The sequence below is a fragment of the Aquarana catesbeiana genome, linkage group LG06, assembly GCF_042186555.1.
Source record: "Aquarana catesbeiana isolate 2022-GZ linkage group LG06, ASM4218655v1, whole genome shotgun sequence".
Lineage (NCBI taxonomy): Eukaryota > Metazoa > Chordata > Amphibia > Anura > Ranidae > Aquarana > Aquarana catesbeiana.
The window spans coordinates 260,262,894-260,286,472 of NC_133329.1; the positions used below are offsets into that span (position 1 = coordinate 260,262,894).

General features: G+C 41.8%; 1 protein-coding gene across 1 annotated transcript in view; it reads left to right on the top strand.

The window, feature by feature from the left end:
• Positions 1-23,579, top strand: part of LOC141146728 (aldehyde oxidase 1-like) — a 303,420-nt gene that overhangs the window by 33,738 nt on the left and 246,103 nt on the right. The window contains exons 4-7 of the mRNA XM_073633238.1: positions 3,988-4,096; positions 6,640-6,766; positions 15,409-15,470; positions 16,340-16,387. Coding sequence (XP_073489339.1) covers positions 3,988-4,096; positions 6,640-6,766; positions 15,409-15,470; positions 16,340-16,387 — 346 coding nt within the window. The remainder of the gene's footprint in view (positions 1-3,987; positions 4,097-6,639; positions 6,767-15,408; positions 15,471-16,339; positions 16,388-23,579) is intronic.

Below are 23,579 nucleotides of genomic sequence, written 5' to 3' on the forward strand. Positions count from 1 at the left end.
GTCCCGTGAACACCCGCTTGCTCAGCGGGGATCGCTCCGCCGATCCCCGCTGAGCAGGAAAATGACCAGCGACGGACCTGTCAGAGCGCCGATCTCCCCTATGGGGGATCGGATGTTGACGAGTCCGTCGTCACCCGATCCGATCCGAAAACGGATGGAAAAGTAGGGTTTTCCTCCGTTACACTTTTCGGATCGGAGCGGGTCGAATGTCAGCGGACATATCACCGCTGACATCCGACGCTCCATAGGGATACATGTATGTCCGTTTTATACATAAAGTATAAACCAACAGTTCATCAAAAATTGATATGTGTGTTAGCAAAAATAGCCATAATAATAGTCCCACATAAGTGATGTGCGAAATTGCTGTATAAATTGCCAAGGACTCCAAAGTGACCACAGTGCTCAGCAGGTCAGGTGACTCTTGTGCTCCCCCTTAAGGGTCCCCACTCACCAGCTCCTTTTACCCCTGCAGGGGCAAACGGCATATATAGATAACCGGGGGTTAGATGTCCCTTGGTAGATCCTCCCGCAGATTCACCGATAGCCTAGCGTGGTATCTCTTAATGGCTCATCCGGTCAATCCCCTAGATCAGGATATCCAAATCGATCTCCTACTCAGGAATTTCTAATCACAGTTTCCAGCAAGTGTTCAGTGAAATCCCAGGGATAAATTCTCATAAAGAAGAGATAGGGCTCCCATAGTGTAGTATAAGGATTATTTATTAAAAGGTCAGGTTAAAAACCAAACAACGAACTTCCCAGCAAATGGGTAAATCCTAAAGGCTACTACGAACTAGGTCGATTCAGTGTGTGCAGGGGCCGGTTCGCAGTGTTCCAAGCTCCCTGCTATCGTACCGGAAATAGCGTGAGTGCGTAGCTCCGGTACGATAGCAGGGAGCTTGGAATGCAGTTGGAGCGCACACTGCGAACCGGCCCCTGCACACACTGAATTGACCTAGTTCGTAGTAGTTTTTAGGATTTACCCACTTGCTAGGAAGTTCGTTGTTTGGTTTTTAATCTGACTTTTTAATAAATAATCATTATACTACACTATGGGAGCCCTATCTCTTCTTTATGAGGATTTATCCCTGGGATTTCACTGAACACTTGCTGGAAACTGTGATTGGAAATTCCTGAATAGGAGATCGGTTTGGATATCCTGATCTGGAGGATTGACTGGATGAGCCATTAAGGGATACCACGCTAGGCTAGCGTGAATCTGCGGGAGGATCTACCAAGGGACATCTAACCCCCGATTATCTATATATGCCATTTACCCCTGCAAGGGTAACATTAGCTGGTGAGTGGGGACCCTTAAGGGGGAGCACTGTGGTCACCTGATCTGCTGAGCACTGTGGTCACTTTGGATTCCTTGGCAATTTATACAGAAATTTTGCACATCACTTATGTGGGACTATTATTATGGCTATTTTTGCTAACACACATATCAATTTTTGATGAACTGTTGGTTTTTATACTTTATATAATATTTTTGGTTGACATTTAAGTTCACATTCTTATTTTGTGACTTTTTTATGGTGCTGTTTTTCACAGATGGGATTTTATTATGCCTTGGACATTTGTTTTAAGTAGAGTTTCTTTTGGTGTGGGCACTATTGCACTTTATATGCTATGTTATCATATGAGAACAGACAGATCGTCTGTTCATACAGAGTATGAACAGCGATCTGTCATCTCCCCTGCATAGTCCCACCCCCCTTCAATTAGAGCACACATGAGGACACACTTAACCCCTTCACTGCCCCCTAGTGGTTAACCCATTCACTGCCAGTGGCATTTTTACAGTAATCAATGCAATTTTACATATATAGCATTGATCGCTGTAAAAATGCCAATGGTCCAAAAAATGTGTCAAAACTGTCCGATGTGTCTGCCATAATGTCGCAGTCCCGATAAAAATTGCAGATCGCCGCCATTACTAGTAAAAAAAAAAAAATTAATAATAAAAAGTCATAAATCTATCCAATGTTTTGTAGACGCTATAACTTTTGCGCAAACCAATCAATATACGCTTATTACGATTTTTTTAACCAAAAATATGAGGAATACATATCGGTCTAAACTGAGGGAAAAAAATTTTTTTTTATATATTTTTGGGGGATATTTATTATACCAAAAAGCAAAAAATATTGCTTTTTTTCTCTAAATTGTCGCCCTTTTTTTTGTTTATAGCGCAAAAATTAAAAACCGCAGAGGCGTTCAAATACCACCAAAAGAAAGCTCTATTTGTGGGAAAAAAAGGGCGTCAATTTTGTTTGGGTGCAACGTTGCAGGACCACGTAATTGTCAGTTAAAGCGACGCAGTGCCGAATCGCAAAAAGTGCTCTGGTCAGGAAGGGGGTAAAATCTTCCGGGGCTGAAGCAGTTAACTGACAATTGCGCAGTCATGCGACACTGTACCCAAATAAAATGTCCCTTTTTTTCCCACAAATTGAGCTTTCTTTTGGTGGTATTTGATCAACTCTGCAGTTTTTTTATTTATTTGTTGCGTTCTGAATAAAAGGACAATTATAAAAAAAAAAAAATATATATATATATATATATATATATATATATATATATATATATATATATATATTTTTTTTTTTTACTTTCTGCTATAAAACATATCCAATACAATAAGCGTATATTGATTGGTTTGTGCAAAAGTTATAGTGTCTACAAACTATGGGATAGATTTATGGAATTTTTTTAAAATTATTTTCTTTTTTACTAGTAATGACAGCGATTAGCGACTTATGGTGGGACTGCGACATTGCGGCGGACAAATAGGACACTAAGTAACACTTTTTGGGGATCAGTGACACTAATACAGTGATCAGTGCTAAAAATATGCACTGTCACTTTACTAATAAAACTTGCAGGGAAGGGTATAACATCAGGGGCGATCAAAGGGTTAAATGTGTTCCTAGGGAGTGCTTGCTAACTGTGTGTGGAGTGTTTGCACTGTGGGAAGGCAGAGATCCCTATTCCTGCTTAGCAGAAACACAGTATCACTATCTCCCCTTTTCACGGAATGGCAATCTGCCTTGTTTAAACAGGCAGACCCCCGTTCTGTCTCTCTCGGAACGATTGGCGGGTCCCGCTGTGTCCAATCATAGCGGGACTGGGGTGCCGGCAGCGCGCGTGCATGCCCCAGATCCAGCAATAGGTCATAGTAGATAAATGAAGTAAGTGCTTTCTAGCATAAACTTACTTGCAAAGCACTTTGTTCTTGATTAACACATACTCAACTTATTCGTATTTTTATTGTGTCTCTAAAATCAATGGTCTGTTTTTGTGTTCCAATCTGACAGCTCAATGGTATGTATGTGGCTTTCTAGCATCTGCAGAGATGGGGGGTAACTACTGTACCAATGAATACTGCTTTTAATATATATATATATATATATATATATATATATATATATAAATAATTGCTTCTAGAAACATTTGTGAAAGAATGAATTGCTCTCAGGAGCTCAGTGAATTTTAGCGTGGTACCATGATAGGTTGCCACCTGTGAAATAAGTCCATCCATGAAATTTGCTGCTAAATATTCCACGGTCACCTGTTAGTGGTATGTACAACAGCAACTCAGCCACAAAGTAGTAGGCTAGGTAAAATGATAGAGCAGGGTCAGTGCATTCTGAAGTGCATAGTGGTCAGAAGTCGTCAACTGTCTGCAGAGTCAATAGCTACAGAATCTATTGTTACAGCTGAGTCATGCGTTCACTCAGAGTGGGATTGAGCACTTCTAATTGTTGAAGTGCTCATAATCGCATGAATGGGGTTTCCAACCTGTTCATCATGCATAAAGCCCATGCTTTATCGGTGGCTGGTCGCAGATATATCTCATATTGGTCATAAAAGATATTTTTCTCATGTTCTGTTTTAACACTGCATCTTAATTATAAGCACTTAAAGTTATTATAACAGTCTTCAGTGACAGAAGAGATATTACAGTCCTTTACAAAGCTGTAGACACTATCCAGCCACCGCCTGTCTGCTGCCCATTTGTTCCCTGCACTTGATGGCTGTTACCACAACAGAAGGAATTGGCAATTCGGTTACAAGGCTTCATCCAGTTCAGGTAAGTGTGGTTACTACTGTTGAGGTATGTTGTCTCTTAAGGGGGTTAAAAAATAAAAATAAAATAGCCTGTTGCTGATTGATTCATTCTGCTGATTAGATTGGACTTTTTTTTTTTCCAGGGTTTTATGTCTGTCCTTGACCTTAATGAGGAGATATTTCTAGAGGTCGATCGATATATCGGCCGATATTTGGCGTTTTTTATTTAATCGGCATCGGCTGATTGTGCTGATAAAAAAGCTGATTATAACTTCAGCGTGACTTGCAAATGACTTCTGTAATAGAAGTCAAAGCAAGTTGCACATCTCTCCTCTCTGGGCAGCCTGCCAAGTCTGATAAAAGAAGCTGAAAAGATACAATGTTTATACTTATCAATGGACTGAACTCTGTGTGTAGAAGCTCTCAGTTTAACCATTTAAAGACTAAATCTTTTCTGACACTTGTTGCTTACAAGTAAAAATCCTGTATTTTCTGCTAGAAAATCACTTAGAACCCCCAAACATTATATATATATATTTTTTAGCAGAGACCCTAGGGAATAAAATAGCGGTTGTTGCAATATTTTATGTCACACAGTATTTGCGCAGCGGTCTTTCAAACGCAATTTAAAAAAAAAAAAATACACTAATGAATTTAAAAAAAAAACTAAGCAGTAAAGTTAACCCATTTTTTTTCGTCCAAAAGTTTTGATTACCTGTTTTTGTGTATTTAATATTTAAGATATAGGTTTTTTTTTTTTATCTAAATTATACATACAAGTGAACTGATTGGAGGTTTGTTTTGTTTAATAAATGTTTAAATGTGAAAAAATTTCTGTATCACTTATTACTTAAGGCTGCTTTCACACTGGAGCGGGCATGCGTTGACGGTAAAACACTGCTAGTTTTAGCGGCGCTTTATCGTCATTTTAGCGGCGCCATTCGGCTGCTAGCGGGGCGCTTATAACCCAGCTAGCGGCCGAGGAAGGGGTTAAATGCGCCGCTGCCGAAGCGCTTTGCAGGCGCTTCGGCAGCGGTGTGCATTCATTTCCATTTCAATGGGTAGGAGTGGTGGAGCGGCGGGATGCACCGCTCCAAAGATGCTGCTTGCGGGACTTTTTTTAACATCCTGCCAGCGCATCGGCTTAGTGTGAAAGCACTCGGGCTTTCACGCTGAGACTGCAGGGGAGCCGTTTTGCAGGCACTTTACAGTCGCTATTTTTAGCCCAAAAGCGCCTGAAAAACGCCCCAGTGTGAAAGGGTTCTAACTGTTAGATTTTATGAGATGAAGGGAAAAAAAAAAAAAATCGGTCTAACATATCGGCCCAAAAAAATCGGCATCATATATCGGCCATCGGCCACCGCGATTTCTAAATATTGGCATCTGCCAGAGAAAAACACATATCGGTTGACCTCTAGATATTTTTCATTTGCAGTCCCTGTGAACAAGAAACTTGGTGTGCAGTTGTCACATGGACAAGAAGATATGGAGTAAAAATCATGAATTTTAGCTTTTTCTTTACTTTAAAAATGTGTTTTTTTGCTTTCAGCTCTGTCCATTGATGAGCTTTCCAATTACTTCCTGTACTTGGGTAACACACACTGACCATATTGTATTCCATGAAACACTCCCCCCTCCCCCCTTTTTTCAAAATTTTGTGGTAAGGTGTCCTGTAGTCCTTTAAAGATGGCTGGGAACAGAGGCAGAGAGCACAGGGACTTATCGGTTTACAAGAAATCTGGCAAGATTAACATTTTTTTTTGTACTTCTCAAACAGATGTAACAAAATACTTTCAATTTTCTACTATATTTACTGGTTCATACGAGAGCAAAAAATGAAGTCCAATGCTGGTTATGTACACTTTAATTTAAGTGCAGTAACCCCAAATCATATTTCATATGTATAATTACAGTGAACTGAAATCTGGTTGGGTAGCACAGATTTATGCACTTCGTACATAGAAGATCTTACACTTCATAAATATTTGATAAGAATGCAGAGATTTCTAGACATCTGGGATTACAGGAGTTGATTTACTAAAGGCAAATAGGCTGTTCACTTTGCAAGGGAATATTCCCCAGAGTTTAGTGAGTGTGGTGAAGCTCTGCTGACTTCATCATACATTATGCGCAAGCAACATTCTTTTTTGTGTGAAGTGTTTTTTTTTTTTCACTTGCATGTGAGTGGGTATTTTTTTTTTGCACATGAAATTTCACCGCATTTACTAAGCTCTGGGACAATTTCCAAAGTGCATCTTCAGCACCCGGTTTTGCCTTTAGAAAACCATCAACACCATAAAACATATTAAATGTAGCTAGAGGCAGTACTATACAAGTAATATACAGTGTGAGGAAAAACAAGAGCTCCACTGTTTATGATTCAGATTTGGAGGGGGGGGGGGGCAAGTGTTCCCAGTCTACAGTCAGAAGTTTGTGGTGGTGTATGGGGTTTATTTATTTATTTTTTGCAGCTTGTAGTATTAGGAAGCAGAACTACACCTCTTGGAAATGATTTGTTAGCCTGTTGCTGTTATATCTGACTGAATGTGCTGTCCTCCTTTTTAGGAGAGGTTAGCAAAAGCCCATGGCTCCCAGTGTGGGTTTTGTAGCCCCGGAATGGTGATGTCCATGTACACATTACTGAGAAACAATCCAGAGCCCAGCACTGAAGATATTTTGTCCAGCCTATCTGGTAGGTGCTCTGACATTCCATTCTGTAAAATGAATAACATTGTGGTTGTTATTTTGAAGAACATTCAGGGAAACCGAATGTTTGTGTTAATGCCGTATTAAGGGGGCACGGTTGCACCCCTGTTTTTTAAATATTCTATATGCCTAAGGTCCTCAAAATACTTGGCCACACCTCTTAATGTAATCTCCAACCCCAAATTCCAATCAATTTGATAAAGGTATTGATGTGCATAAGGGGGGTACTTTTAAGACCTCTTTATAAATAATGAACATCTCCTTCTTTATGAAAAATTGAGAAAATTAGTAATCAAATTTTGTTTTTTAATTACGTTCTTCTAATCTTTTTAATTCAGAGTTACTTTCACGTAGCCCATTCATTTGGCTGTAACTGTTCAGTTTTCTACCAATTGTTCTTGGTACAAACTATACAGCATACATTTTGCATAGGCATTTCCCCAACCTATTCTATTTAATATACAAGCTGAGAACCCTGCCTTCATTTTATATTCCCATTAACATTTGATTATCTGCTATTTCTAATCAATTGATATTTCCACAATTTTGGGAATGTTACAACATATTGGAAAACCTGGTAGAAATATAGCATTTCGTGGATTGCCAACAAGTCAGTTTTTATGGTGATGTTCTATGAGTGACTTTCTCTTTAGTTATTCTTTTGGTAGTATGATATGTCAATTGTATTTCATTTTAATTTACAAGGGGTTAAAAAAGCAACCACATTTAAAAGGCTGGAGACCTTCCCCTTAAAATAACCTCTTACAGATCCAGTATGGTAAAATACAGTCAGGTCCATAAATATTGGGACATCGACACAATTCTAATCTTTTTGGCTCTATACACCACCACAATGGATTTGAAATGAAATGAACAAGATGCGCTTTAACTGCAGACTTTCAGCTTTCATTTGAGGGTATTTACATCCAAATCAGGTGAACGGTGCAGGAATTACAACAGTTTGTATATGTGCCTCCCACTTTTTAAGGGACCAAAAGTAATGGGACAGATTAACAATCATCCATCAAACTTTCACTTTTTAATAGTTGGTTGCAAATCCTTTGCAGTCAATTACAGCCTGAAGTCTGGAACGCATAGACATCACCAGACGCTGGGTTTCATCCCTGGTGATGCTCTGCCAGGCCTCTACTGCAACTGTCTTCTGTTCCTGGGATAAATGGGATAATGAGGGAATAATACACACCTGGCCATGGAACAGCTGAGCAGCCAATTGTCCCATTACTTTTGGTCCCTTTAAAAGTGGGAGGCACATATACAAACTGTTGTAATTTCTACACCGTTCACCTGATTTAGATGTAAATACCCTCAAATTAAAGCTGAAAGTCTGCAGTTAAAGCACATCATGTTTGTTTCATTTCAAATCCATTGTGGTGGTGTATAGAGCCAAAAAGATTAGAATTGTGTCGATGTCCCAATATTTATCTACCTGACTGTATATACTGCTTTGTTTGCACAAGTCTCAATGTGTGGATTTTATTATATTATGTTTCTCCTGCTAATCTTTAAGAACTATATTTTGCAGTAATTCAATCATCTTGAGTTGTGGTACTAGATGCAGGTGCTCACTGGATATCGGAAACTGATAAAATTATGTGATACCTGTTTCCCTGTTCAACATAATCCAATTTATTGTTGCCTTCTCACATAAAATGTCAACACCATCAATTAAATGAATTATGAACCCCCCCTCCCCCTCAAAATGGCTCATGCTTTTTCAAGAGCTGGAGGTACTCTGGTCATTATTGAAGTTAAACCTTAAATTGTGCATGCAGAGAATATTCCATACTTGATTAGTATTTTAGGCACTACTGTTGTCCACCAACCTACCAAACTCCCTTTTGTCTATAATCTGGGATCCTGGAATATGCCAGTTTATTCAGATGGAACACATCTGAATAAACTGGTATGTTCCAGGATCCTAGATTATAGACAAAAGGGAGTTTGGTGGACAACAGTAGTGCCTAAAATACTAATCAATTAAAAACAAAAATCATTATGTAAAAAAGGCAGCCCTAACTACTACCTTGCTAGATTGAATGTGAGCAGTGATGCAGGAAGCTGCAGGCTTCAGGAAATACACTTTACTACCTTTCTGAGGATTTTGAGGATGTGTGTGCTAATGGATGTTGAGAGCTCAGATTAGAGTAAATTAAGTGAACTTTCTGACTTTGTCGAGGCTTAAGTATTTTGTGGATACACTTATGCCGCATACACACGAACGGTTTTGCCGTCGGAAAAAACTCCGAAGGTTTCTCCGATGGAATTCCATTCAAGCGGTCTTGCCTACACACGGTCAAACCAAAGTTCGACCGTCCAGGACATACAACACTTACGACGGGACTAAAAAAAGGAAGTTCAATAGCCAGTAGCCAAAAGCTTCCGTCTCGTACTTGATTCAGAGCATGCGTCGTTTTTGGTCCGTTGGAACAGCATACAGACGATCGGTTTTCCCGATCGGAAATATTTAGAACATGTTCCATTTCTAGGTCCGTCAGAATTTTCGGGAAAAAAAGTCTGATGAGGCCTACACACGATCGGAATAGACGATGAAAAACTTCCGTCTGACTTTTTCTGTTGGACATTCCGCTCGTGTGTATGCGGCTTTGGTAGCTGTTTATTTCCTGAACCCCTCTGCAAGTGTAGGTTCACATGAGACCCAGTCTTTAACATAACCTCTTAAGGAATTGCATGATAAAATAACTCCTATGTTTGCCCAGTTGAGGGCTGTGGCACAACAGATAGAGAAATGTGAAGGAGAAAGGGTAACAGATTGGATAATGAAGACAACAGAACAGTTTGAATAATGAGCCACAAATGGATCAAAAACCACAAGCTAAGGTCAAAACCATTTCAGCACAGATCTCCCACAAGGGGAGACTGAGTGAAGAAATGGCCAAATTCGGCAACACATTGGGAGAAGATCAAACCTGAGAGCAAGAAAAGCCTTCTTAAGGTCCAGTCCAGATAGTCACAACAGGAAACCCTGTGGGTCAGGGTACAAGAAGTACAACATGCCCTGACACTGAGGCTTTGGCCTTTTGAAGTTGTTTTGCGATGTAGGTGCAAGTGAGATGGCACACTCTGACCCATCCAGATTCCTGCAACTGCTCATGTGCTGAGTTCAGAGAGACTTCACCATGGCTCAGTGATGAAATTCACCTGTTTCCTGGAATTGCTTTGCAACTTTAGACTTTTCTGTTCAGATCAGAGAGAGAGCTGCTTCAGGTTTGGCTGCTGTCAGCAGATGTAGCTACCCTCCAGTAAGTTCCCAGCGGGTTACTAGAAGAAAAACGTACCAATAGAAGAAGCACCAGACCAATAATTTGGCCTCATTGTTTTGCTTTAGTCTATTAGGGTTACTTTGCGTTATATGCAAGGAAGCTTAGACCTCTGCAGTATATTAATGTGCTTTTACTAAGTGAAAAATGCTGTACATACAAAACTATTACAATTATAGGAATACAATACAAGACTGACAGTTATACCTATAACAAGCAAAAATGCTACCTACTTCCAAGCAAATAAGCAGAAACTATGGTCTGCAAACAGTAGAAATACTCTTATGTCCTGTACACATGATCGGACATTGATCGGACATTCTGACAACAAAATCCATGGATTTTTTCCGACGGATGTTGACTAAAACTTGTCTTGCATACACACGGTCGCACAAAGATGTCGGAAAATCCAATCGTTCTGAACGCGGTGACGTAAAAAACGTACGTTGGGACTATAAACGGGGCAGTAGCCAATAGCTTTTGTCTCTTAATTTATTCTGAGCATGCGTGGCACTTTGTGCATCGGATTTGTGTACACACGATCGGAATTTAACCGATCGGATTTTGTTGTCGGAAAATTTTATATCCTGCTCTCAAACTTTGTGTGTCGGAAATTCTGACGGAAAAAGTCCGATGGAGCCCACACACGATCGGAATTTCCGACAACACAATCCGATCGCACTTTTTCCGTCGGAAAATCTGACCGTGTGTACAGGGCATAAAAGTTACTTAACTCGGGTTACAAGGAGTCCACGATCTCTGTAGGCAACAAGGACCCAGGCTTACTCTATAAACTGTCGCGGGAGGTCAGGCGAAAGTGTCTTCAGCTGAAGTCCTTTCCTTGGTGTGAAGTCATCTTAGAGTCCTCTTGTCTGCTTATGCCACTGCCCTTTTATTTGAAAAGTTTACCATCCCCACATGGGTGTGGCACCTTTCACAATACTGAGTTTCAATGGGAGAAACATTCTCCATTCACCCTCTAGATGGTACTTTTTTATAATACATGCCATAGGTGATATATGCCAGACGGTCAAGCTACTGTTTTACCACTGTAACAGAACAGTAGACTGATCCAACTGTCAACTGAAATACAACAATGGTTTCTATGTTACCATTGTAAAAAAGGGGGAGATGGAAGTGGGACTTTAAATGCAGCACACAGCTGCAAAGAATACAATGGTCAATGTATATTATCATATTTATTAATTCATATAAATCTGTATGTAACAAGGTATATTCTGACTCTGATTGCTGTGAAGCGATTATCCCTTGTGAGACCTCTATGCCTGACCTGTATAAGATATAATCATTGAGGACAATCCTCATCAGATAGTTTGAACTCACCAAATACTGATTCCATCCATGAGATGCTTTTATTCTGAACATCAGGTTACAGCAGATGACAGGATACCAACAGATGAATAGGTTGTAGTATTTATGCAGTCAAAAGATGATATTGTCTGTAGCTTATAATAATGCACAATACATGTGCCCTGCTACATGTGGCTTGTTGCTGCATCCATGACACAGGAAGTACAAACACAGGAAGAATGGTGGAGCATTACATACAAAGGAAGTGTGTCATAACATAAGGGAAAATGAACATGTGAAAACAAGTGCATTACCACAAAAGGTCACTAGATGGCAGCATGTGAACTAAATATAAACGTCCATAGAAAATGGTTAGGAAAACAGTCTATATAAATTGTATGCCCCATTGGGGCAGCACAAGGTACAAAACAGTAATTAATAGTAGTGGTTATTATCCCATTAAAATTCATATATATACACATACACATATTTTATGATAACACAATACAGTTGTGAATATGTAAGCTCCGAACTCTCTAATCCACATCAATAATAATTAGATAAAGTAGTAATATAATAACAATTACATATGAGATCCTGTAAACACATGATAATTATGAAGAAAAATTGCATATAGAATCTTGTAAACACATAATGGATTTAAGTACGCCATCTAATTATCTTGACGCGTTTCGTGGATTTTGTTCCACGTGGTGGTGGAGCAAGCACGTGGTGTAAATCTGAAATACAATATATAAATTCCCATATAAACTGGCATATGTCAAGGGAAAAAATGCAGAAGATGGGATGGGAAAGTTGCCTACAAATTTGCTGTGTATTGAAGGTGTGGTAGTGAGAACTGGGAGCCCACGGGGGGGCATCATTTCCGGGAACTGTGACAGTGTGGTCCGTGACCGCAAACCAAAACAACATCCAAAGTGGACAAGTATCCATGGAATTGTGATCCCCATATGGCTAGGGGTATTGTCCAAAACGTCTCTAGATGGCTTCTGTGAAAAGTATTAGATACTAATGGTGATGGCTGAATAAATACTTTTTTGCCCCACTGTATGTATAAATCCATAGTGTACAGTGTAACCCATTACTCATAATTAGTGCAGGGTGAGTACAAGTATATTAGTAGTGACATTAGTGAAACAAAACCCAAATAGAAAAAAGTAAGATGTGTGGAATGGTGAGGTAGAAGGTGAAGGAATAAACCACCTAGAAAGCTGGATAGACAAAATAGATAAAATACCAAAAAAAGCTAATGACAGAATCAATAAACAAAAGTGACGTGAAAATCATGATCCACAGTGGTGCATAGTGTTCATTGGAAAGAGAATCAGACAGACGCTGGGCTACCTGGGAATAAGCTTATATTTGCGCAACCACAGCACACCGCCAACATCACGCAGCGTTCAGAAAGATAGGGAGGCGCCATCACCTGAACGGCTAAGCTGACATGCAAATGGCACCAAGACCAGCCTCTCATATTGGCGATAGACTTATAAACACAGAGTGACGCCACAGGTCGGGCGCAATGGGCGTGGCATCGAAGTGCAGCTCCAACAGCACCCGCCCACCCCACATCAGATGTGGACGGAGGAGGGGGGGGAAAGGCCGCGGTGCACATCGCAGTTCCCGAAGCAGAAGAAAACCCTGACCAGCTCACACAGCCCAGACCGCTTCAACGCTGACAAGCACAGCATTAACAATTAGCTATAATGTTACCATTGTATACAGCGGCATTTGTTTTAAGAAGTCCACTCAAACATCATGACCTCAACCCGATAGAAGATCTTTGGGATGAAGTAGAGAGGAGTCTGCGAGTCTTGTCCAATATCAGTACCTGACCTCACAAATGTGCTTCAATAAGAATGGTCAAACATTCCCATAGACACACTCCTAAACCTCGTAAACAGTCTTCTCAGAAGAGTTGAAGCTGTTATAGCTGCAAAGGGTGAGCAAACTCAAAATTGAACCCTACGGACTAAAACTTGAATGACATTAAAGTTCATGTGCATGTAAAGGCATACTTTTGACAATATAGTGTATGTTCCACTTGATCAAATTTAAGAGTGCTAATCTTGGCATCAAACCACTTTTTCCCCTTTCCATTTATAATACATTAATTTGTATTACTATATTACAAATGCTATTCATTTGGAAATGTCCTTGAAAATACCAAATGCCCATTAACTAGCCTATACAACCTAAAGAATATCTGCTAAAGTCAGTTCAAAACCAACCATGTGCAAAATGCCCATTGATAACCCAATAACATGTTCTTCTTGCCATTTAAGGGATACTTTGTATGAACAAAATATTTTAAGAACCTTAATCAAATTTTGCTTGTATGATCTGTGCTTTGTTAAATTGGATGCTCCAATGGGACTTTTAGAATGGGTCACTCACAACATAAGTACAAAAATAGAAGAAAATATAAAAATATATTATATTTATTTGAAAGGGTTTAAAGAAAGGACACTATAACATATGACAATTATGCATAATTAAAATGGATGCACATTGGTGAAAGGGAGGGAATTGTAAACATAGGACAATGACCAATTCTATTGAAAAAATTGATTTACAACAATAGAAAATGACCCAACGTTTCGAGGTATGATGAGGTTCTCCTCTTCAGGGATAGCAGGTTTGGTCACGATGAATTTTAAATCTAAAAATTACAGGACACAAATTGAGCAAACAAGGAAGAACACATTCATAGGCATATGTATTACAATAAGGAGTTATTAGAACATCCACAGCATAGCCTAATATAATATATAATGAAGCATTTGTTATTAACGTGTGTATACAAGTACTGACCATGTGTGTTATCAATAAGTTTTCCAGGATATCCCCAGCATCCAGTAGGAAGAGATTAATCAGCCACAGCTCCACAGAGGCCAAGGACAATGGAACGGGGAGGGATGGAAAGGAGAGAACCATAGAGCGGGGAGGAACACCTGCGATAGATGCTTGAGCCCCAGAGCAGGCAATAGATCCCCGTAGGTACAACAGCTCCGAAAAGGGCACCCCCAAAAAAGGACACGTCGGCTCCCCACGAGGAGGATGAACCAACGCCAGTTCCAGGGGACTGGCTGGTCACCTCACCCGGCCACTGGAAATATAAGTAAAATAAACCTTGGTAAAAAACTTATTGTGTATAACAAAAGCCAAATATTACTTATCAATGGTTGTGGCTACAAAGGTATATGCAGAAAAATGCACCAATCCCAGCAGCCACAACTAAACATAAAATCCAAGAGCATACCCCAAGTCTTGATTTGCAATGTGTGGGACCACAGACTCAGAGACCGTAGAGCGAGAAAGAAGGAGGACAGACCAATACTATCAATCCAAAATTGTGTCTGATAGAAGTATAGCCTCCCTTCAGCATGTACAGTTTGGATGGTCTAAAACGATAAAACATAAGAAAGGGAGGAAGAATTTGTAAGTTCCTGGTCAGGTGCTGGTCCCGATTGTATGATAGCAATCAAGCTTTCTATCAGCCAGAGGAGAGAGACTTAACAAACAAGCTCTCAGTACTCAGCATGGTCTGTGGTGCGCTGTAAGCAGGTGTAAGTGATCACACTCACTCAAACAACATCTCTCAAACATTTACTCTACTGTCTAACGTCTACTGTATATACACACAAAAAAATATATAAATGTGAAAAGATTCATCATCAACACGTGGCGTGGCTGATTTGCTGCTGCCAATACGCACAATGGTAAGTTAATCATGTAGCCGCTATTACTTTACCATTGAACTGAAAGGAAAATATGGACTGATGATAGATCATCATTTTTTAATGTTTTGTCATGCAGCAACTAGTGAAATTAATTCATAACTTTGCATCTTTTAATCATGTAGCCATAATCAGAATAAAGAAAAAAAAAATCTAATCATACCGGTAATACCGCCTCGAAGAACGTAATGCTGCTGTAATGTAACCTGCTGTATTGTTTAAGGAATGACTATTATACCTTTCATATTCTGTACTAGGAAACCTTTGTAGATGTACAGGCTACCGACCCATTTTAGATGCTTTCAGAACTTTTGCGAAGGTCTGTATATTTATAAAAATAATACATTTTGTGGTCTTCTGAGATGTAAATGATTTTAACATTAAGATTTGTCAAAGTATTTTTCTCCAAAATATGAAAAATGTTCCCAAAAATACAACACATTCCATTTAAACTGTCCTTAAGCTGTTGGTTTGGGCTCTGGTATCTTGGTGCTGATTTTTTTTTCACTTAAAGATTGGCTAGCACCAAATAGTACATTGGATATAGGTTTGAAGAAGTTAAGATTAAGGATTTAGGTTGTCAAGGTTAGTTCAGGTTATAGTGTACCTAAAATAAACAACTTGGGCTCACTATTAGCCTTGCATTAGGCTCGTTTCTGCATTTACATGGCAGAAATGAAAGTGTGGGAAGCCATAAAAATAACCATAAATAATGTCATATGTGGCTGAAGCATCAGTTGGATGCTGCAGCTGTCCCCTGTCAGCTAAAGAATCGAGAACTGAGTGATCACATGACCACTGAGAGGCTGGCTCAGGCTCTTAGTGGCACTCTGAGAGGCTGCGTCAGCTGCCAGGTAGGTATCTGGGTTGTTTTCACATTGTTTGGATCTTTCTAGAGACTTGACTCTCTGTGATGCCAGGCAACAGGAGGCTTTAGCCCACTGTTGGCTGGTTCTGGGTCACTGGAGTGCAAAAAAGCTTTGGCCATACTATTCTTCTCCCTCCCCCTTTTTTTTTTTTGTAATTCTTTATTTATGAAAGAAATGGGAGTCATAAAAGAGAATGCCTTAAACTTTACTAAACTTTTTTGCAATTTATTGACCCAACCCCATATTTTACGTTTCTCTTTAGGGCGACATGTTGTCTAATATGCTTAAAACATTTCTTTTTATTCCCTTTTGTCTTTAGGACTGCTGTTTAAACCAAAGGCAGGAGAAAAACATGATACCTGAGGAGGTATTGTATAGTAACTGTGACACACCTAGGGATCCTAGTTTATGTAAACCTGAACTCTAGAAAGATTTAAAAAAAAATACACCAGTTATCAGTTTTATAAAAAAAAAAAAAACTAGTGTTAGTGCAGTTTTTTATCGTCTGGCTGTCCGGGTTCCTGTGACCTCCTGCTTGCAGAAGTAAATCCCAGCACTAGGAGCCATCTACAGTATCTCACAAAAGTGAGTACACCCCTCACATTTTTGTAAATATTTTATTATATCTTTTTATGTGAGAACACTGAAGAAATTACACTTTGCTACAATGTAAAGTAATGAGTGTACAGCTTGTATAACCGTGTAAATTTGCTATCCCCTCAAAATAACTCAGCACATAGCCATTAATGTCTATACCGCTAGCAACAAAAGTGAGTATACCCCTAAGTGAAAATTTCCAAATTTGGCCCAATGTGTCAATATTTTGTGTGGCCACCATTATTTTCCAGCACTGCCTTAACCCTCTTGGGCATGGAGTTCATCAGAGCTTCACAGGTTGCCACTGGCGCAGTGGCGTATCCAAGGTATGGCACATATGGCAAATGCCATGGGTGCCATACCAAGGGGGCGCTCGTGAGTGGCTGGGCAGCAGGGATGTACTGGCCAAGTGGCCATCGGGACTACCGGGAGTTTCCCGGTGGGCCGATGGTTCAGTGGGCCGGTTTCTGAATCAGACAACCAGCCTGTGTCAAAGTAATGGCTGCGCAAGCTGCACAGCCATTACTTTTAGCACCGCACTGCTGTACTGTCTATAACAGGGACGTGCGGTGAGGTCAGTGGCTGGTGAGGCACTGGCTAGAATCAGAGCCAGATACATACAGGTTACATACGCTGCGATAGTTAGAGCGAGAGCAATAATTCTAGCACTGGACCTTCTCTGTAATTCTAAACATGTAACCTGTAAAAAAATTTAAAGCGTCACCTATGGAGATTTATAAGTACTGGAGTTTGGAATTTTAACCACTTAAGGACCGGGCCTATTTTTCAAACTTGTTGTTTACAAGTTAAAATCATTTTTTTTGCTAGAAATTTACTTAGAACCCCCAAACATTATATATATTTTTTTCTAACACTCTAGAGAATAAAGCAGCCAATGAATACAAAGTGAATGGTCAAAAAATAATTTTATTGGTACAAAGAGTAGTATAAAACAGATAAGTTCTGACCTAAAGAGTCAGGACATGAACTGGAGTACAGTATAAGATAAAAAACACAATGGACAGTGCCCGTAGCAGGGACAATGTGCAATACAATGTATTTTGGACAACAAGATCATAGATATTAAAATACTGACGTGTTTCGACCCTAACTGGGTCTTCTTCAGAGGATAGTTGTCAACTGTAGGAATGTAAACATATATCAAACAAATCATAAAACTCAACGGTAACAGACTTTTGTATGTAACACAACATATCTGCATAAATTGCATAATTACCAGTCACAAAGTTCCCGATCGTTCTAGGTATTCATGATGAAAAGAATATGGTCCCTCCTGTGTCTTTGGCCTCCCCAGTAGTAGGCCAACTCATCAGAGAGCGGGTAATAGACCAGACCTGCCTTGCGAGGGATCACGCATATATTACCCCCCACAGGGGGGGGGAAGGAAAACGGACAGCAGGCGGCACACACTGCACCCAAAATGGAATGATGGTGATACTGGAATCAGATTGAAAGCAAGGAATAATTAATTCCCCCAGAGGGGTGATGGTTCCCCTAATTCAAAACAATTTGCTGGTGTTAGGATATAGGTACGAGGGTATGCAGGGGGCAAGAGTACGACAAAAAAAGGGGGGGGGGAAGAGGGGAGGGAAGGAGGGGGGTAGGAATAATTTTTTTTATTCCTACCCCCCTCCTTCCCTCCCCTCTCCCCCCCCCCCCCCTTTTTTGTCGTACTCTTGCCCCCTGCATACCCTCGTACCTATATCCTAACACCAGCAAATTGTTTTGCTGGTGTTATAAATATATGATAGTACCTTTTCAGCAGGCAGCAGATTCTCATTCTCCCTCTTAACTGTGTGAGAAAAACATGGGATTCTGGGTAAATCTTATACCCATAAACTCATGTTTTTTCCTTGTAGTTAAGAGGGCTTGGCTGGAAGGGAGCATTTGTCTTTTATATTTTATATTGAGCTCAGTGCCTCTGACAAGAAGTGAGGAGAGGCACTGTGAGCTCAACCCCTCAGTCTGCTGCAGAGTGTGTCAGCTTTTTAAAGTGGCCGCTCTGTATTTAGTTTCTGACAGGCTGCGCAAGGAGCCCCATATCTCTGGAACCATAGGTCGTAGGAGCCATAGGTCATAGAAGCAAATTTTTACCAGTGGTGGAGTAACTCTTAGGCTACATACCCCCAAAATCTAGGGTCTCTATGACCCCAGGTCGCCGAGCTACGACCCTTGAAGCTGTATTTATTTATTCATTTTTTAATGTTCATGGCAGGTGAGGCCTTGCCTCCCCTGACTGCATGTCCTTGATCTATAAGCAGGGCCGGGCTGGTAAATGGAAAGGGCAGATACCCTGGGCTGGGCGGTACAATTTCCTGGAGGGAGGGGGACACAGGTGAAGTGTCGGCAGTGCTTCACACAGTACACAGTAGCCACCGCTAGCTGTACTGTAGTGGTCTGAGTCTCTACCTTACTGTAACAATGTGCCCAGTGCGCTCCTGCACCCTGCACAAACACCAGCCATCCCTGTCAGCGCTGCCACTTCACTCCTCCTAAGGCTCTTAGTAGTCCCGTCCTGGCGGCATGATGTCACTCACAGCTGGAGGTAGGATGGGAGGAGCTTGGAGAGCTGCTGCCAGTGCCTAAGCTGCAACCAAGAGGAGTTACCGAGGAGGATCCAGCAAGTTCAGCAAAAAGTGGTCTTTTTGCCACCTAGCAATGCCCCTGCCTATTTATAATTTCTGTAATATGCAGCATGGGGGGGGATTAACTTACTGCCACTGGTCAGCCATTAATGCATCAGTGTTAAGGTTATCTGAAAGATAGGTTTCAAATGTTTTGACAGGGGCGCAGTTTCAGTGCTTTTCATAGGTGCCATTTTCACTAGATATGCCTCTGCACTGGAGTCCTCTTCCACCCCTCCATGATGACATCACGGAGCTGGTGGATGTTGGAGACCTTGCACTCAATCACCTTCCGTTTGAGGATGCCCCACAGATGCTCAATAGGGTTTAGGTCTGGAGACATGCTTGGCTAGTCCATCACCTTTACCCTCAGCTTCTTTAGCAGGGCAGTGGTCGTCTTGGAGGTGTGTTTAGGGTTGTTATCATGTTGGAATACTACCCTTCGGCCCAGTCTGCGAAGGGAGGGGATTATAATCTTCAGTATGTCACAGTACATGTTGGCATTCATGGTCCCCTCAATGAACTGTAGCTCACCAGTGCCAGCAGCACTCATGCAGCCCCAGACCATGACACTCCCACCACAATGCTTGACTGTAGGCAAGACACATTTGTCTTTGTACTACTCACCTGGTTGCCGCCACACACGCTTGACACCATCTGAACCAAAAAAGTTTATCTTGGTCTCATCAGACCACAGGACATGGTTCCAGTAATCCAGGTCCTTAGTCTGCTTGTCTTCAGCAAACTGTTTGCAGGCTATCTTGTGCGTCATCTTTAGAAGAGGCTTCCTTCTGGGACAACAGCCATGCAGACCGATTTGATGCAGTGTGCGGCATATGGCACTGACTGGCTGACCCCCTACCCCTTCAACCTCTGCAGCAATGCTGGCAGCACTCATATGGCTATTTCCCAAAGACAACCTCTGGATATGACGCTGAGCACTTGCACTCAACTTCTTTGTTCGACCATGGCGAGGCCTGTTTGAGTGGAACATGTTCTGTTAAACCACTGTATGGTCTTGGCCACTGTGCTGCAGCTCAGTTTCAGGGTCTTGGCAATCTTCTTGTGGCCTAGGGCATCTTTATGTAGAGCAACAATTCTTTTTTTCAGATCCTCAGAGAGTTCTTTGCCATGAGGTGCCATGTTGAACTTCCAGTGACTAGTATTAGAGAGTGAGAACGATAACACCAAATTTAACACACCTGCTCCCCATTCACACCTGAGACCAGGGATGGACTGGGACAAAAATTTGGCCCTGGACTTCATCCAAACTGGCCACTTTAATTTTGCAAACAAGCACAAAAACAAGTGAAGTGGGAGGGCTAACATCATGCAGGAACATTGCTACAGCCTCATTGGCCAGGTTAGGTGGTATACAGAGCCAGGTTAGGTGGTATATAGTGCCAGGTTAGGTGGTGTATAGTGCCAGGTTAGGTGGTGTATAGTGCCAGGTTAGGTGATATACAGAGCCAGGTTAGGTGGTATATAGTGCCAGGTTAGGTGGTATACAGAGCCAGGTTAGGTGGTATATAGTGCCAGGCATAGGCGTGCACACGGGGTGTGCCGGGGGTGCCTGGGCACACCCTAATCGCCATGCTGTCCCCCGAGATTCACTGTGAAATGTTCCATCCAAGCAGTGTGGCCCGCGCTGCCTGTGAATCACTTTCACATACAGCAGATCCGATCGTGAGCCGCTCACTGTGTGTAAAACTGCTTGCAAGGAGAGAGAGAGGAGCTGTCAAAACTCCGGTGTGATGTCGGGGATGGGCGGAATCGAACAGCCAATGGGATGTGGTCTGGGCGGGCCGCTACATGTATGTGGCACCGCCCCCTTTCTTAGGCAGCCCGATCATTGGCTGTTTGATAGCTGCTCGGTCCCGCCCCTCCCCCCGACATCACCCCTGAGTTGGAACAGCTGGTCTTCTCACTGCATGCAGAATACAACAGCCAATGGGATGTGGTCTGGGTGGGCCGCTACATGTATGTGGCCCCGCCCCCTTTCTTAGGCAGCCCAATCATTGGCTGTTTGATAGCTGCTCGGTCCCGCCCCTCCCCCGACTTCACCCCTGAGTTGTGACAGCTGGTCTTTTCACTGTATGCATTTCACGATACATTACATCATGACAGGTTCACACACTGAGCAGCTCTTGCCACAATCTACTGCATGTAAAACTCCTCTGTCAGTGTCCATGAGTGCTGCTGCATATTAGTTGCAATTACTGCTGCCCATCAGTGCCAATCAGTGCTGCCCATCAGTGCCAATCCATGCTGCCCATCAGTGCCAATCCATGCTGCCCATCAGTGCCAATCCATGCTGCCCATCATTGCCCATCACTGCTGCCCATCATTGCCAATCACTGCTGCCCATCAGTGCCAATCAATGCTGCCAATCAGTGCCCATCAGTGCCAATCAATGCTGCCAATCAGTGCCCATCACTGCAGCCCATCAGTGTCAATCAGTGCTGCCCATCAGTGCCAATCAGTGCTGTCTATCAGTGCTGTCTATCAGTGCTGCCTATCAGTGCCAATCAGTGCTGTCTATCAGTGCCAATCAGTGTTGTCTATCAGTGCCAATCAGTGTTGTCTATCAGTGCCAATCAGTGTTGTCTATCAGTGCCAATCAGTGTTGTCTATCAGTGCCGCTATCAGTGCCAATGAGCGCTGCCTATCAGTGCCGCTATCAGTGCCAATCAATGCTGCCAATCAGTGCCCATGAGTGCTGCCTATCAGTGCCAATCAATGCTCCCAATCAGTGTCCATGAGTGCTGTCTATCAGTGCCTATCTGTGGTGCTATCAGTGCCAATCAGTGCTGCCTATCAGTGCCAATCAATGCTGCCAGTGCCCATTAATGCTGCCAATCAGTGCCCATAAGTGCCGCCTATCAGTGCCAATCAGTGCCCATGAGTGCTGCCAATCAGTGCCCATCAGTGCTGCCCATCAGTGCCAATCAATGCTGCCAATCAGTGCCCATCACTGCAGCCCATCAGTGCCAATCAATGCTGCCAATCAGTGCCCATCACTGCAGCCCATCAGTGCCAATCAGTGCTGCCTATCAGTGTCAATCAGTGCTGCCTATCAGTGCTGTCTATTATTGCCAATCAGTGCTGTCTATCAGTGCTGCCTATCAGTGCCTATCAGTGCTGCCTATCAGTGCCAATCAGTGCTGTCGATCAGTGCCAATGAGCGCTGCCTATCAGTGCCGCTATCAGTGCCAATCAATGCTGCCAATCAGTGCCCATCAGTGTTGCCTATCAGTGCTGCTATCAGTGCCAATCAATGCTGCCAATCAGTGCCCATGAGTGCTGCCTATCAGTGCCCATCAGTGCTGCCTATCCGTGCTGCTATCAATGCCAATCAGTGCTGCCTATCAGTGCCAATCAATGCTGCCAGTGTCCATGAGTGCTGCCAATCAGTGCCCATAAGTGCTGCCTATCAGTGCCAATCGGTGCCCATGAGTGCTGCAAATCAGCTCCGCTTAGTGCTGCCTATCAGTGCCAATCAGTGCTGCTTATCAGTGCCATCTATTAGTGCCACCTATTAGTGTCCATTAGTGCCAATCAGTGACGCCTATTAGTGCCACCTATCAGTGCCCATCAGTGCTGCCAATTACTACCCATCAATACTGCCAATCAGTGCAGCCTATCAATGCCAATCATTGCAGGGATGGGGAGATGAACTCTGCAGCCAGGCACATTGTTCATGGGGGGGCACAACTGAAATGTGTCGATGTTTATTAATGCCACATGCCGAACTTAAGTATAATAGGTAATCACCACACTACAATTTACAATAAACTAAAAAAGTGTCAGTAAAAGGCCTGCCGCTAAGCACTGTTATGTGTTCCCACACCACAAAAAAAAAGTGCAGCGCTAACTTACTGATTAATAACTTAACAATAATGGTGGAATCCTCTAATGTATAGAAATCTCAGTAAACGTCAATATTACCACAATACTGGTCTCTGTGATATGTAACGTCACATATAATACACATCAAACTGAAAAAAGACATAAAAAATGAAACTTAGCAGGGATGGTGAAAACCTCTCCTATAGATATTTGCCATACAGATTAACTTCAACTGCAATAATTGTGACTAATTGTAAATAACTGTGATTTCACATGTAATACACATCAAAATGAGAATAAGACATATTTTTTTTTAACTTAGCAAGGATGGTGGAAACCCCTCTAGGGATAATTGCAATACAAATCAAGTTCAAGTGCAACAATTTTTTAGTTTGGAGGTTCACACCATTATAGCACTTTGGAATTTTTATTTATTTTTTTTTATTATTACACTTTTTATGTTTTAGT